At 33.1% G+C, this 14,817-nt stretch overlaps 1 protein-coding gene across 1 annotated transcript; it reads right to left on the bottom strand.

Annotated features, from left to right (window-relative positions):
• Window positions 1-13,614: 13,614 nt before the first annotated feature.
• Window positions 13,615-14,817, bottom strand: LOC108201538 (F-box/kelch-repeat protein At3g23880-like). Its single transcript, XM_064085327.1, has one exon. It carries the CDS (start codon window positions 14,815-14,817, stop codon window positions 13,615-13,617), a length of 1,203 nt encoding a protein of 400 aa, XP_063941397.1.

The raw sequence follows: 14,817 nt of genomic DNA, 5'->3' as shown, positions 1-14,817 counted from the left end.
ATATACAATAAGGAAGACCAGAGTCCCCCTTATTTAGTGGTTCGTCTAGAACACAAAGAGCAAGTGAATCCTCAAACCGCATAAGCTTATTTATGGGATTTCTTGACAAAATTTGAGGAAGATCATCGGGGAGGTTAAATTCTCCAAACAGCTCAGAATGAAAATCGAAGGACATTATCCTCAGTTTGTGACCATGACAAGTACTGGTGTCGTCAACTATGGCATAGTTCCTTTCCAACCAGTAATAACAACCATCAACGAAAACCCTATCTTCAATATCTAGTCGTGGAACTCCAGGGTTTTTAATCTTCCTCCATACGTTCTCCGTCCGGCTAAAAATTTCAACCTTAGGAGCTACATCACCCAACAGCTCCCTCTGGTCATCCTCACATAAATAATCCTTACAATTTTGTAATCATTCATGAGCTTGTAAAAACCCATCCCCAAAGCACACGTCGTTTCCAGGTTATCCCCATGCTTCTTATAACAACTCGAAACAAGTACTCTATGTCGCTTAACTTAAGGATTCCAAAGATACAACTCCCTGGAAGCATAATCAGTTTGTAAATCAGTAATTAAAAGCATTCCATGAACCTGAGCAATTAATTTCAAAGTACGAGTCTTGGTCTCAAAAGGAATATCGAATTTTTCGATAAGGGTACTGGAAGTTTCGGCAGAAAATAAAAAGAGCAGTCCTTTTGGAGAGAGGTGGAAGGAGGGATAATAAGCAAAGCATTGTCATGAGAATGACAAATAGAACGAGAGATTTGAGAAGAAATGAACGAGGGGTCGTTAATAAGTGAGTACCATGTTTTGTTGACTGAAGTTGACCTCACAAGGTCTTTCACAGACAGTCTTAAGAGGATTTGATGATTGTTTCAGGAGGAAGATCATCAAACGATGTTGCAGACATTTTTTTGCTAGAGAGAGAGAAACTGAGTTTTGAGTATGAGAGAGAGAAACTAAGTTTTGAGTATAAAATATACAACGAAGAGCACTGTGTATTTATATGTGCATTAGCATAGGGTGTGTACACGTTTTCTCATTTATTTTATGTAGACCAAATGAAATTTGGAATAATCTAGATGATTTTAGAAAATAAATTTTCCAATTTAAAATTCTGTGTATATTCTATTTTGATTTTAAATATTCCTAAGATTCGAATCCAAAGATATTGAGTTAATGTGGATATTATAAATTTAGGAAAATCTGAGAATATTGTGAAATATCTTAAAAATCCTTAAAATCTGATTTTATTTATTTCCAATTTTTGAAAAAGTTCTTAATTTTTAAAATTGAGGCGGCATCCATTAGAGTGTCTAAACAACTTCTTAAATATAAATGTCGTAACACCAGAACTTATTTCAAAAAAAAAAAAAAGAAGGGGAAATCATCCAAATTAGCAAACTAAAATACAATTAACAACATTTGAAAAACTTCCATTAAAGTTGTTTTAATTCTTTTTTAAGTGAGAATAAAATATAAATTATCCTAAGATGGTATGAAATTCTAAGTTTTACCGTAAGTATACTCAAAATATTACTATTAGAATCAAGCGACACCTTAATGGGGTGTGCTTGGTGATCATGTACTCTCAGAATTCTTATGCTTTTCCTATTACGTTTTTACATATAACAGCATAGTCATAGTAAACCTAAACTATTCTAACCCAGATATAGTGCAGGATTTGATTTAGTTAGAAGGGGCAATATTTAGAAGCAAACAATTACAAATTGGGTGAGTTTATACTGAAAATCAAGCATTTTATATAAAAACTAAACAAATATATTTAAAAGCCTAAATTTCTCTTAGTAATACTAAAAATCACCCAAAACATTTTATTGTCATCTCTCAAAAAATAGAGGCCACACTAAAATATTACTATTTGTCACCTTCATGCATTAAAAAAACACCAAAACATTTTAGTGTTACCTATCAAAAAATAGAGCGACACTAAAATATTGTTATTTGTCATCCTTCATGCATTGTTGTATCCTCCACGAATAATTTTCTAGCAATCTCTTAGAAAATTGTAGTTAACAATTGGGGTGAAATAAATTCTTAAAAAAGGTGATAGTATCACGCCTCAAAGTAGTCTAATTAAATTATTTTTGCAGGATTTTGGTATTGTAAAAATTTCATATCCATCTGCCAATTGTTTGTTCTGATCCCAACAATAAAAATCTACTCTAGCATAATAGATAAATAAAAGAAAATAAAGATGGATATTACAATGAATTCTTCAATCCCGAAGTCTTGAAGAAGAAGAGACAAAGTGTTTTAGACCTAACCTAATTATACAATACTATCTAATGTCTATTCTCCTAATATATATATAATTTTAATGCTTACAAGGATATACAAAACAGTTTCTCAAACGGAATTGGTTTCTCCAAGGAAAATTCGCAGCAGACTTTTCTATCATGATTCTGGGCTGATTCTGTTGGATTTTGGATATTGGACCATCTCTGAATAAAAGAAAATTCTCTAAGCTTCGCGTGGGCTGTAAGATCACCCAATTTTGACTTCTACAACTCAAGATATGGCCCAAACAGTGAGTCATGTGCAAGCAACCCAACAAATCCGAATTTCCTTCAAATTAATCTCCAAATTAAGCTCTTTATTCCAATTCCTTACAAGTTTAGGAACTTCTTGCTTCTTACAATAAAACATTAAAATCTATTAAATAAATATCCAATTCAATGCAAAATATAATAAATATGAGAATAAAATCATCTAGAATATATGCAAATATATACTGTATCAAACATCCCCACACTTACCTTTTGCACGTCCTCGGGCAAATAAAAGAAATAAAAATATCCTAACTAACTAACTAACACCACTTTCGTAGATGACACGATTGCATTGAGCGCATGCAACAAGCCGTTAAACCCCTAGGCAGCCCTAGTAGGACGAGTTTTGTCTCGTGAGGGTTTATAGAAGATATACCCACAAAATCAAATATTTTTCTGCCAAGTCTCAACCATGCAACTAATATGAATGCAACCTAAATGAATATGCCTAAAATCCAATCATGAAAGCATTAACCTCATCAATATATGATCTTCAGAATATGCAACAATCAAAGCATTCATCTATCTCACATATTAGTCATGCAACTCTTCCACTGCAAGTACAGAGTGCATCGTGTGTGCTCAACATGCTCTCTAATGAAACGAAACAGAGACCAACAGACTTCAACAGATTCTTAACCATGAGCCGTTAATCAGAATGATGCTTAAACATTTCGTTACATTAGAGTCAACTATAGCTTAGGGTCACTAAAGAACTTTTATGCCTCTCTTATATTTTCTTTTTCCTTTTTTTTTCATGCTCGGTCTAAGGTCGGGACGCTTATCAGGGTAAGTGAGTTACGACCACCATAAGACTTCGCTATCTCATATTTTTCACTTTTTTTTTTTGAAGTCAAGTAATTCTCCAGTAACCAAGGGTTGTGAAAAGTCACCAAGAAAAATTTATTCTAGTACAATTGCGCTTAATACCAGCACAAGTACATGGATCGTCCCTTCCACATGACATTATATTGTCACCCATTGATCTCAAAGGAGTACTCGATACTTTATTTCAATATTCTATTTTTTTTATTTTTTTTAGAAAGGCATATACATCCCATAGCTTCCCCAAACTTAAGAATTACATACTCTAAGCTCAAAAGGGAATAGTCAAAATTCTACGCTCGACTCATAGCAAAGACTCAAGAATTAAGCTAGCCTAAGTCATGTATCTAGAGCATTTTTAAAGTGTAATAAAATTTCCGCACAGACAATTTCTAAGCATGCATGACATCACATATAATCAAGACTACTAGCCAAGAAATTATGCAAATAAGCTCATCACAAGAAATTAACTCGGTATTATATACTTTCATGACTTATGCAAATGCAAACTAAAAAGAAAAAAAAAACAAAACAAAAAACTACTAAAAACCTACATGCTCTAATCTAATGCAACTAGCATGAATTTCCTAAATTTAAGACAAGGCAGTATACAATTTTTATTCTAATTTTTCTCTTTTTTTTTATCTTTTTTTTAAATTTTAATCATATATAATTTTTTGAATTTTTCTTCATTCATTAAGAACTCATCCCCACACTTAAATGGTTCATTGTCCTCAATGAATAAATTAATAATAATATATTCCAAAAAAAATACAAAAAGAATAAAATAAAAAATTATACAAAGAAAGGTTAGAAATACTCCCCTAGTGCATAAGCACCAAGTGCCGCTTGAAAAAGAAGTGAAATGTGGCTCTATGAAATTAATTTTCCCAATCCAAGCAATGTCCACATATTAGATTTTACAAAATTAATTCAAATTGCAAGTTTGCCCAAGTGGTTGGAGTTTGTGCTTTCAAGAAACATGGTCCAGGTTCAACTCCCCTCTTAGAAGCAATATTGCCAGCAGAAACATCACACCGGCGGACACAAGATATTGGAAAATTATTATTATTATTATTTTTTTCATCCTGAAACACTTCACAAAAATTATCAAGACACCTTGAGGGAGTTCAAAAAATTTTTAATATAAATAATACAAAAATAAAAATAAAAATTATTAACCTTAACAATCATGGGTTGCCTCCCAAGAAGCGCTTGTTTATTGTCATTAGCTCGACTTATTTTATATAACTAGCATTCCTCAATGAGGTGAAAAAGCAAACAAATGTACATATCTCCTAATTTCAATTAATCTATTTATTTGAGAACCGATGAAATTACCAAGAAGATATATAAATTGACACCCGAGACTTACATGATACTCAAGAAATTGGGGCATGTGAAAGTATTTATAAAAATCATCACCAACACGTGTATAGTTACTTTTCACAAAATCCTCCCAAATTGGATCGACATAAGGCATATACAAATTCTCAATATTCACATCAATTGAGTCAATCTCATTCAAATTTGGTTTCATATCATCTACCACAATTGAATTCACAATATCCTTATCCGAATCAATTTCCACCACAGATATATTATCACCCTCATCAAATAGCATGCAAAAAGAGTCATCTAAGAAATCAACATCATTATTATCATAAGAGTTTTCACACTTGTTTATTTCTTGAGAAGTATAGGGGTCAATAAGATAAGACTTTCAAAATCATCATCATCATCAAAGTCATCAAAAATTATCTTACCGATACTTACCTCATTTGTAGACTTTTTGACCTTCTCACCATTCCACAAAGTTGCATCATCCATTTGACTCGTAGATTCATTAACCGTTTGACTGCGCATCTCTACGAATTGAGTTACCTGTTGAGTCATTTGAGCCAGTGTGTTTTCCATCAACTTGGTATGAGCTTGCATCTCATTGAGATGTGTCTTAAACTCTTCATTCGTTTTCTCTTGTGCTGAAATAAATTCTTGCAAAAGAATTTCCAAGTGGGAATTTTGTGGTGGTTGAGGGTAGATTTCAGGTGGTTGAGCTTGGCATGGACTAACTTGCATCTCTTCAAACTGAGGATTAAATGGTTGACTTTAGAAAATTTGGAGATAAAAGCTTCCAAGGTAGTTTCCAAGCTAGACTTTTGTGGTGGAGGTGAGTTGTTTTGGTAGGAAAAATCAGGATAATATTCCCCATCAGAATTGTATGTACTAGAATAAGGATTGTATTGTGGTATTTGGTCAGAGTTGTAATTGGTAGAGTAATTAAAATTACTATCCCAATACGGTGCTTGGTTTGGATAATAAGGGGTGTTGAATCGGCAATAATTTCGAGTGTGTCCCTTCATACCGCAAACTTCACAAGTAGAAACCAAATATGAAGATATAGGCTCAAGTTCATTAATTGTCCGAGATAATGAATGCATAGCCTTAGTCAATGCCTCCATGCTTTCTTCTTCCTCCATCATTCACTTGCTTGCTTTCTTGTCGTAAAAACCTGAAACTCAATAATTGCAAGAAACAAGAACAACCACAAGCGAAGGATTAAACGGAACAAGAATAATAGCCGAAGCAACAGAAGAAAAAATTAATTAGTTGGATCTTATCAAAAACAAACTAATCTAATACCGCTTTGTCCCCGGCAGCGGCACCAAAAATTTGACAAGGCTGTCGCGTGCCTATTAAATAATAAAATATCTAACAAACCTTCTAACTATGTAGTAAGGTAAGTCAGAGTCGATCCCACAGAGACAAACGTATCAAACACTAGTTATTCTTGATTTAATCCAACTAATCAAGTAACACAATAAAAACTGAGAGATAATAAACTAATATTATACTAATACAAATAATATATAGAAAACAATTAACTAAAAATATCTAGAATCAAGTATCCCCACTAGCATGAATCAATGCAATTATGATTTTCTCCCCCAATTAATCAGATAAATTACCTAAGAGGAAAGATGCGCCCTATAAAATACCAATAACCTCTTCCGAGTATTAATTGCTTCTCTAAAATACAATCAAGCCTATTTCCATGGTATCATGTAGTTTAGAGAAATTAAACACAGCATCCTAACTTCCAAACAATTCTTTCTACCTATTTCCATGGAGAAGTTCATGTCCTTATTGGATAAATCACAACCATCTAAATCCAACTTCCGATGGTAAATAGATATCGGTTCGAACAATACAAATAATCACGTCTGACCTGTAATTGTTAATCAGCACAACTCAATAAGCAAAAGCAAATAACATAATCAATCAAAGATCATCGAAAATCATGCATCAACCACAACTAGGGTTCAACTCAATTCTAGAATAAAAATCTACTCTAGCATAATAGATAAATAAAAGAAAATAAAGATGGATATTACAATGAAATCTTCAATCCCGAAGTCTTGAAGAAGAAGAGACAAAGTGTTTTAGACATAACCTAATTATACAATACTATCTAATGTCTATTCTCCTAATATATATATAATTTTAATGCTTACAAAGATATACAAAACAGTTTCCCAAACGGAATTGGTTTCTCCAAGGAAAATTCGCAGCAGACTTTTCTCTCATGATTCTGGGCTGATTCTGTTGGATTTTGGATATTGGACCATCTCTGAATAAAAGAAAATTCTCTAAGCTTCGCCTGGGCTATAAGATCACCCAATTCTGACTTCTAGAACTCAAGATATGGCCCAAACAGTGAGTCATGTGCAAGCAACCCAACAAATCCGAATTTCCTTCAAATTAATCTCCAAATTAAGCTCTTTATTCCAATTCCTTACAAGTTTAGGAACTTCTTGCTTCCTACAATAAAACATTAAAATCTATTAAATAAATATCCAATTCAATGCAAAATATAATAAATATGAGAATAAAATCATCTAGAATATATGCAAATATATACTCTATCAGCTATCCATTACATTGAAGAATTGATGTGCCCTATTTTGAGCTTGCCTCGGTGCTGCATGGTATTGAGCTACTACAAACTGCTGGAGGTTAGCCATTGCACAGTCTTCCTGGTGGAACATCCTAGCAATATTACCATTCATGTTGTGGATTATCTGGTTTATAATCAACTAGAGCATATATACAATGAACTTAATTATAGTATATATGTTTGTCCATATATTCACCTACTAACTAAACTTAATTTGTCGACGTTTACCATTTAAAGCCAGCCTGTATATATAAATTCATTTGTTTTTTGTGTGTTTTGTGGATAATAGGATCAATATACTCTCCACTTGATGATGATCAGTCAACTCATAAAAGTTATGCATACTTCTCTTTCAAAGTATAAATCGCTGAAAGTAACTAACAAAAATCGGTTGCTCTCACTGCAACAAAACTAAACGGTTAAAATTGTCGGTTATGTAGGGAAACCATATATGCTTGAAACTGAGTGTAAGACCTGATTAGCTATTAGAAATGGATGGGGGTATAACTTAAACTTACCAGTACCGATGTGATTGATTTTATCTTTCAAATTATTAAATTAGCGGACTCTGAAATTAATTATTAAATACTTCTCGGATGAGCGGGCTCTGGCTCATCCGAGAAGTATTTAATAATTCATTTCAGAGTCCGCTAATTTAATAATTTGAAACCAATTAATTTCAAAGTACAAGTCTGGGTCTCAAAAGGAATATCAAATTTTTTGATAAGGGAGGAATTATCCGCAAAGAATAAGGAGCAGTAGTTTTGGTGATATGAGAGGTAGAAGGGCGGATAATAAGCAAAGCATTATCATGAAAATGAGAGACAGAATGAGGGATTTGAGAAGAAATTTGAAGTATCTTAAGCTGGTACGCAGTTTCAACCTCTTGCAATTGGTCAAAATAGTAGTATTAGTATCACTGCTGCAACACCTTAATCTGGCGCGTGCTTGGTCATGTAGTCAGTATTTATATAATCATAGAACTGGAAGTCATTTAGCTGTGAAGAGCTATAAATAAAATTCATAATCAACCTATATCACATGATACGAAACACTGTCAGCAAAACTGCAAAGACACTACTCCCTTCCTTCTGTCCACTGTCCTAAATTAATGGTCCAGGGCTATTGCGTTAATGAACTCAACAATTGTATTCTAATACTCCCTCCGTTTCAATTTACATGTTCACTTTGAAAAAAAAATTATGTTTCAAATTACTTGTCTACTTCAACTTTCAATGCAAAATCATATTTCCAAAATCATTTCTACTCCACATATCTCATATTTATATTTCCAAAATCAATCTCACTCCACATGTTATGGTCATTTAACATAATTAATTTGCGAACAACCACTTTTCTTAAACTATGTGATTTTTTGAAAGTGGACATGTAATTTGAAACGGAGGGAGTACAATTCATGGACGAACACAAATCTTGTGACTAAAAAAAATATCCATTATCGGTGTGATTTTGTAGAATAAAAGTAAATTATCCATTATAGATTCTCCCGGATGATTATAGCTGAGAATAATGCCAAGCTATGAAAAAGCTGCGCCACCAATTCTTTTCCCAAAAAAGAAGAAGAAGATAGTCTGATACATACGGTAACCACATTTTTACCTAGCTAATTATACAGAAAACATGTATAGTAATAAATAAATTATGGGAAAAGATTTAGAAAAGAAGAGTAGATTTAAGACAAGTTCCTATCAGAACAATTGCACCAGAAGAAATTCAAAGTTTTAATTGAGATTTTTGTGGGTATTAAATGCTAGCTAGCACCTCCACTAGAGTTATAAGATTTAGGGTATGCAAAGCCACATCATCAATAATTAATAATACATAAACTATCAGTCCACATATAATCTATTACAAAGCAACAAACACAAAAATGGTACTCCCTCTGTGTCTTTTTTCTTTTCTTATTTGCAATGTCGGGACTGTTCATAACATGAGACAAATTACTAATTTACGTTAAATCTGTAAGACTAAATATAATCGTGAGTGATCTTGTTGGATTCGTATTCACGAGTACTTTAATACAGTGAAATTTTTATATTTAATATTAATACGAAACTAAAAATATTAACGATCAAAAGTGTGTATTGGCAAACGTGTCAAAAACAAACAGGAAAAGTACTAAGAGACGGAGGGAGTAGTTTTTACGAGATCAAAAAACATAAACTATCAGTCCACATATATAATCGTTATATAAGATAATAAGAGTACTATAACTTGCAAAGATTTCAATTATCAGCAGATGGACTCTCGTTGCTTAGTTACTTCGCATATTTCAGCAGCGATTTTCCCTCCCTCGTACATATGCATGATTAAACTCTCTGGAAAGTAAGTGTCGATAGTAGAAAGATTAAAAACCGATGTTGAAATCTCTGTACCTTACCAATCCATATTGGTCTTTATGAATCATGCTCTCGTTACAAAAGACTATGCTTGCTAAACCGTGGTTCATTGAGCAAAATAACTCTATTACTAGCTAGTGTTCCGTTCTTAGTAATGTTTAAAGGATACCCACACCCTTCAAGTACATATTTGAAACGCAGAGTCCAGGTGATTACACCATTTTCTTGTCTCATCAACCATATACAATAAGAAAGACCAGAGCCCCCCTTATTTAGTTGTTCGTCTAGAACACAAAGAGCAAGTGAATCCTCAAACCGCATAAGCTTATTTATGGGATTTCTTCCCAAAATCTGGGAAAGATCATCCGGGTGGTTAAATTTCCCAAACAGCTCAGAATGAAAATCAAAGGACATTAACCTCGGTTTATTACCATGACAAAACCTAGTACGATTTTACGATATAACTGCACAGTCATAGTAAACCTAAACTATTCCTAACCGGATACTTTGCAGGATTTGATATAGTTAAGGGGGGCAAGATTTGAAAGCAAACAGTTACAAGTTGAGTGAATTTATATTGGAAATCAAGCACTTCACGCAAACACCAAACAAATATATTTAAAAGCCTGAATTTCTCTTAGTGATTAAAAAAACACCCAAAACATTTTAGTGTCACCTCTCAAAAAATAGAGGTGGCACTAAAATATTGCTATTTGTCATCCTTCATGCATTGTTGTATCCTCGAGAAATAATGTACGCTAGCAACTCCTTAGAAAATTGTAGTTATAAACAATTGAGATGAAATAAATTCTTAAAAAAGGTGATTGTATCACGCCCCAAAGTAATCTAATTTAATTTTTTTGCAGTATTTTGGTATTGTAAAAATATCATATCGATCTTCCAATTGTTTGTTGTGCCAACAATAAAAATATTTCAAGTTTATTTTTATTAGTTATTTCTCGGTTATCCAAATGCTTCTTAAAACAAGTGGAAACAAGGACTCTTTGTTTCTTGAAATACCGAGTCCAAATATACAGCTATGTGGAAGCATACTCAGGGCCTGTTTGTTAACAGGATGTTGCTTCTACTTCTGGCTCCTGTTTTTCTTAACCTGTTTGTGTAAAGAAGTAGAAGCACTTTTAAGAAGCTGTGAGAATCCTAGCTTCTCTCTCACAGCTTCTGCTTCTTTTCCAAACACTTTATTAACTTATTTACTTCTCACTTCTGCTCCACTTCTTTAGTTTAAGCAAGAAGTCACTTCTTTTAAGTTTGCCCAAACGGCCCCTCAGTATGTAAATCAGTTATTAAAAGCATTCCATGAACCTGACCAATTAATTTCAAAGTACAAGTCTTGGCCCGTCTCAAAAGGACATCAAATTTTTTTATGAAGGAGGAAGTATTGGCAAAGAATAAGGAGCAGTAGTTTTGGTCATATGAGAGGTATAGAATTGGAGGGATATAATAAGCAAAGCATTATCATGAAATTGAGAGATAGATTGAGGGATATTTTGAGAGAAATATGAAGTATCTTAAGCAGGTGTGAAGTTTCAACCTCGTGCAATCGGTCGAAATTCATAATTTTGACGGTAGCTTTTAACCCGGTTCGGTTGCTTTTATCTAAAAGCAACCATATTTTGACGGTAGCTTTTAACCATTTTTGTTGTAGTGTGCAACACCTTAATCTGGCGTGCTTAATTGGTCATGTACTCACAATTTATATAATCATAGAACTCAAAGACATTTTTCTGTTAAGAGCTGTAAATAAAATTCATAATCAACCTATATCACATGATGCGAAGCATTGTCACCAAAACTGCAAAAACAGTAGTCCCTTCCTTCTGTCCACTGTCCTTAATTGGTCGGGGGCTTTTGGCTTAAGGAACTGGGCAACTGTATTCTAATACAATTCATGGACGAACACAATTCATGGATGAACACACATCATATGACTTTAAAAGAATCCATTATCGGTGTGATTTTGTAGAATAACAGTTAAGTAATTCTTCCATTACAGGTGCCCCGAGATATAATCAAATGACTAACGGGACTATTAGAAACGTAATGCCAACCTAGCAACAATCTGCGCCACCAATACTTTCCAAAAAAAAAAAGATAGTATGATACATATGGTAACCACATCTTTTACATAGCTAATTATGCAAAAAAGATGTATAGTAATAAATAAATTGTGGGAACAGATTTTAGTGTCACCCAAAACATTTTAGTGTCACCTCTCAAAAAATTGAACCCTGAATCATCTGCTTCAGGTTTGTCTATTCCTATATATAGTTCTGCCTCAAGATTCAAGTTTGTGTTGGGGCTCTATAATTTTAACCCATCAGAATTACTCCCCTGAAATGTTATCTTTTCACTCTATTCTGCAAGTTTCTATTTACATATCTAGTTTCACATATATGTATCCCTAGTCAGAACTCTGGGGTTCTGAACAAAATGATTTCAAAACATATAGAATAATAAGAAACCATTTCTTACTAGAAGTGTTTTAGCCTAGCTAGTAATAACACCCAGAAATGCTTCTAACAGCTTGGTCTTCAAAGTTAACAAGGAATATACACATTAACATGGATAGGATAATTTATATAGACAAAAGTTCTATGGAGACAGGCTGTTTCATCATAGACGGTGGAAATCATACAAATTTTTTCATTAAAATATTGCAAAAGTATCCTTTCATGCATACAAAAGATGTTTTATAGAAAGATGGTTTTTTCATTGAAAATCAGTAAAATCTTGAAACTAATTTTAGTATACGAGGCCGTTTTCACAAACTTAAAAAAAATATTTACACAAAACCGTAAAAACATAAGAAGCCAGAAGTTTCTATGCTTTTTTCAACAAACAGGCACTATATACTCCACAACTGATTTAGCCATGTTGCTATTTCCTAAAATCTAGTAATTAAAATTTGTCTCAACTTGCTTAGCAAGAAATATTGTCTCAACTTAGTTTCCTAGCTATCCTGACTAAAGCAATGGGGATTCTGGATTGGATGGATGTATCTCCTAATCTTTTTCATCATTATTCTATTATAGTTATATAATATAATTAATTTTTGCCATTAATTTCATTTTTATCTACATAATTAGTTTTTAGCCATATATTTGAAAATTTTTAAATACTTAAATTATTTATGAAACAATATAAATTATTAAATTTAATGTAGTGTATATCGTGAAAGTATAAATTTGTGAAAATTCACTTATGTAAATAAAAGTATTATGAAGTTTTAAAAGATAAATATATGTGATTTTTTATATCTAATTTAACCCACTAAAATAATGAAAATTTTGTCTTAGTATAATATTATAATTAGTTATTATGAGATTTCTTAAAATTAGTCACTTTCGATGCTAAGTTGTGTTTTATATTATTCACCTCATTATAATTATATATTTGTGCTTATTAAAGTGATATTTAAATTAGATTAGAGTAAATTTAATCTAATAAAGTGGACATACTTTTATAATTTTATTACGACCTATTTAAAAATATTTTTTTATTAAAACTACACAAATATATAATATTTCATATAAAAACACAAAATATTATGAGATGAGAAGAGTTATAAAGACTTAAGGGTTAAATATGAATTATCTTAAGGTGATGCTAAGTTTCAATCTCCTCTAGTCGGTAAAAATAATACTATTAGTATATCACTGCCGCAACACCTTAATCGGGTCTGCTTGGTTATGTACTCAGAATTTATATAAGCACAGAACCGCAAGAAATTTTGCTGTAAAAGAGCACTATATTTCAATTATATAAAATTCATAATCAAACTATATCCATATATAAGATGATAAGATGATAAGAGTACTATATATATAACTCGCCGAGATTTCAGTTATCAGCAGATGACTTTCAGCAGCGATTTTCATCCCTCGTACATGATTAAACTCTCCGGAAAGGAAGTGTCGAAAGTAGAAAGATTAAAAACCGATGTTGAAATCTCTACTGGACCCATACATTCACCAAATCCATGATCTTGATGAATCATGTTCTGGTTACAAAAGACTATGCTTGCCAAACCGGGGTTCTTTGAGCAAAATAACTCTATTACTAGGGTCCCGTTCTTGGTAATGGCTAAAGGATACCCACACTCTTCAAGTACATATCTAAAACGCAGAGTCCAGGTGACCACACCATTTTCTTGTCTCATCAACCATATACAATAAGGAAGACCAGAGTCCCCCTTATTTAGTGGTTCGTCTAGAACACAAAGAGCAAGTGAATCCTCAAACCGCATAAGCTTATTTATGGGATTTCTTGCCAAAATTTGGGAAAGATCATCGGGGAGGTTAAATTCCCCAAACAGCTCAGAATGAAAATCGAAGGACATTATCCTCAGTTTGTGACCATGACAAGTACTGGTGTGGTCAACTATGGCATAGTTCCTTTCCAACCAGTAATAACAACCATCAACGAAAACCCCATCTTCAATATCTAGTCGTGGAACTCCAGGGTTTCTAATCTTCCTCCATACGTTCTCCATCCGGCTAAAAATTTCAGCCTTAGGAGCTACATCACCCAACAGCTCCCCCTGGTCATCCTCAACATAAATAATCCTTACAATTTTGTAATCATTCATGAGCTTGTCAAAACCCATCCCCAAAGCACACGTCGTTTCCAGGTTATCCAGATGCTTCTTATAACAACTCGAAACAAGTACTCTATGTCGCTTAACATAAGGATTCCAAAGATACAACTCCCTGGAAGCATAATCAGTTTGTAAATCAGTAATCAAAAGCATTCCATGAACCTGAGCAATTAATTTCAAAGTACGAGTCTTTGTCTCAAAAGGAATATCGAATTTTTCGATAAGGGTACTGGAAGTTTGCGTAGAGAATAAAGAGCACTCCTTTTTGAGAGAGGTGGAAGGAGGGATAATAAGCAAAGCATTGTCATGAGAATGACAAATAGAACGAGAGATTTGAGAAGAAATGAACGAGGGGTCGTTAATAAGAGAGTACCATGTTTTGTTGACTGAAGTTGACCTCACAAGGTCTTTCACAGGCAGTCTTAAGAGGATTTCGATGATTGTTTCAGGAGGAAGATCATCAAAGGATGTTGCAGACAT

Source organism: Daucus carota, chromosome 9 (assembly GCF_001625215.2).
Source record: "Daucus carota subsp. sativus chromosome 9, DH1 v3.0, whole genome shotgun sequence".
NCBI lineage: Eukaryota > Viridiplantae > Streptophyta > Magnoliopsida > Apiales > Apiaceae > Daucus > Daucus carota.
This window is presented reverse-complemented; position numbering and strand designations above follow the sequence as displayed.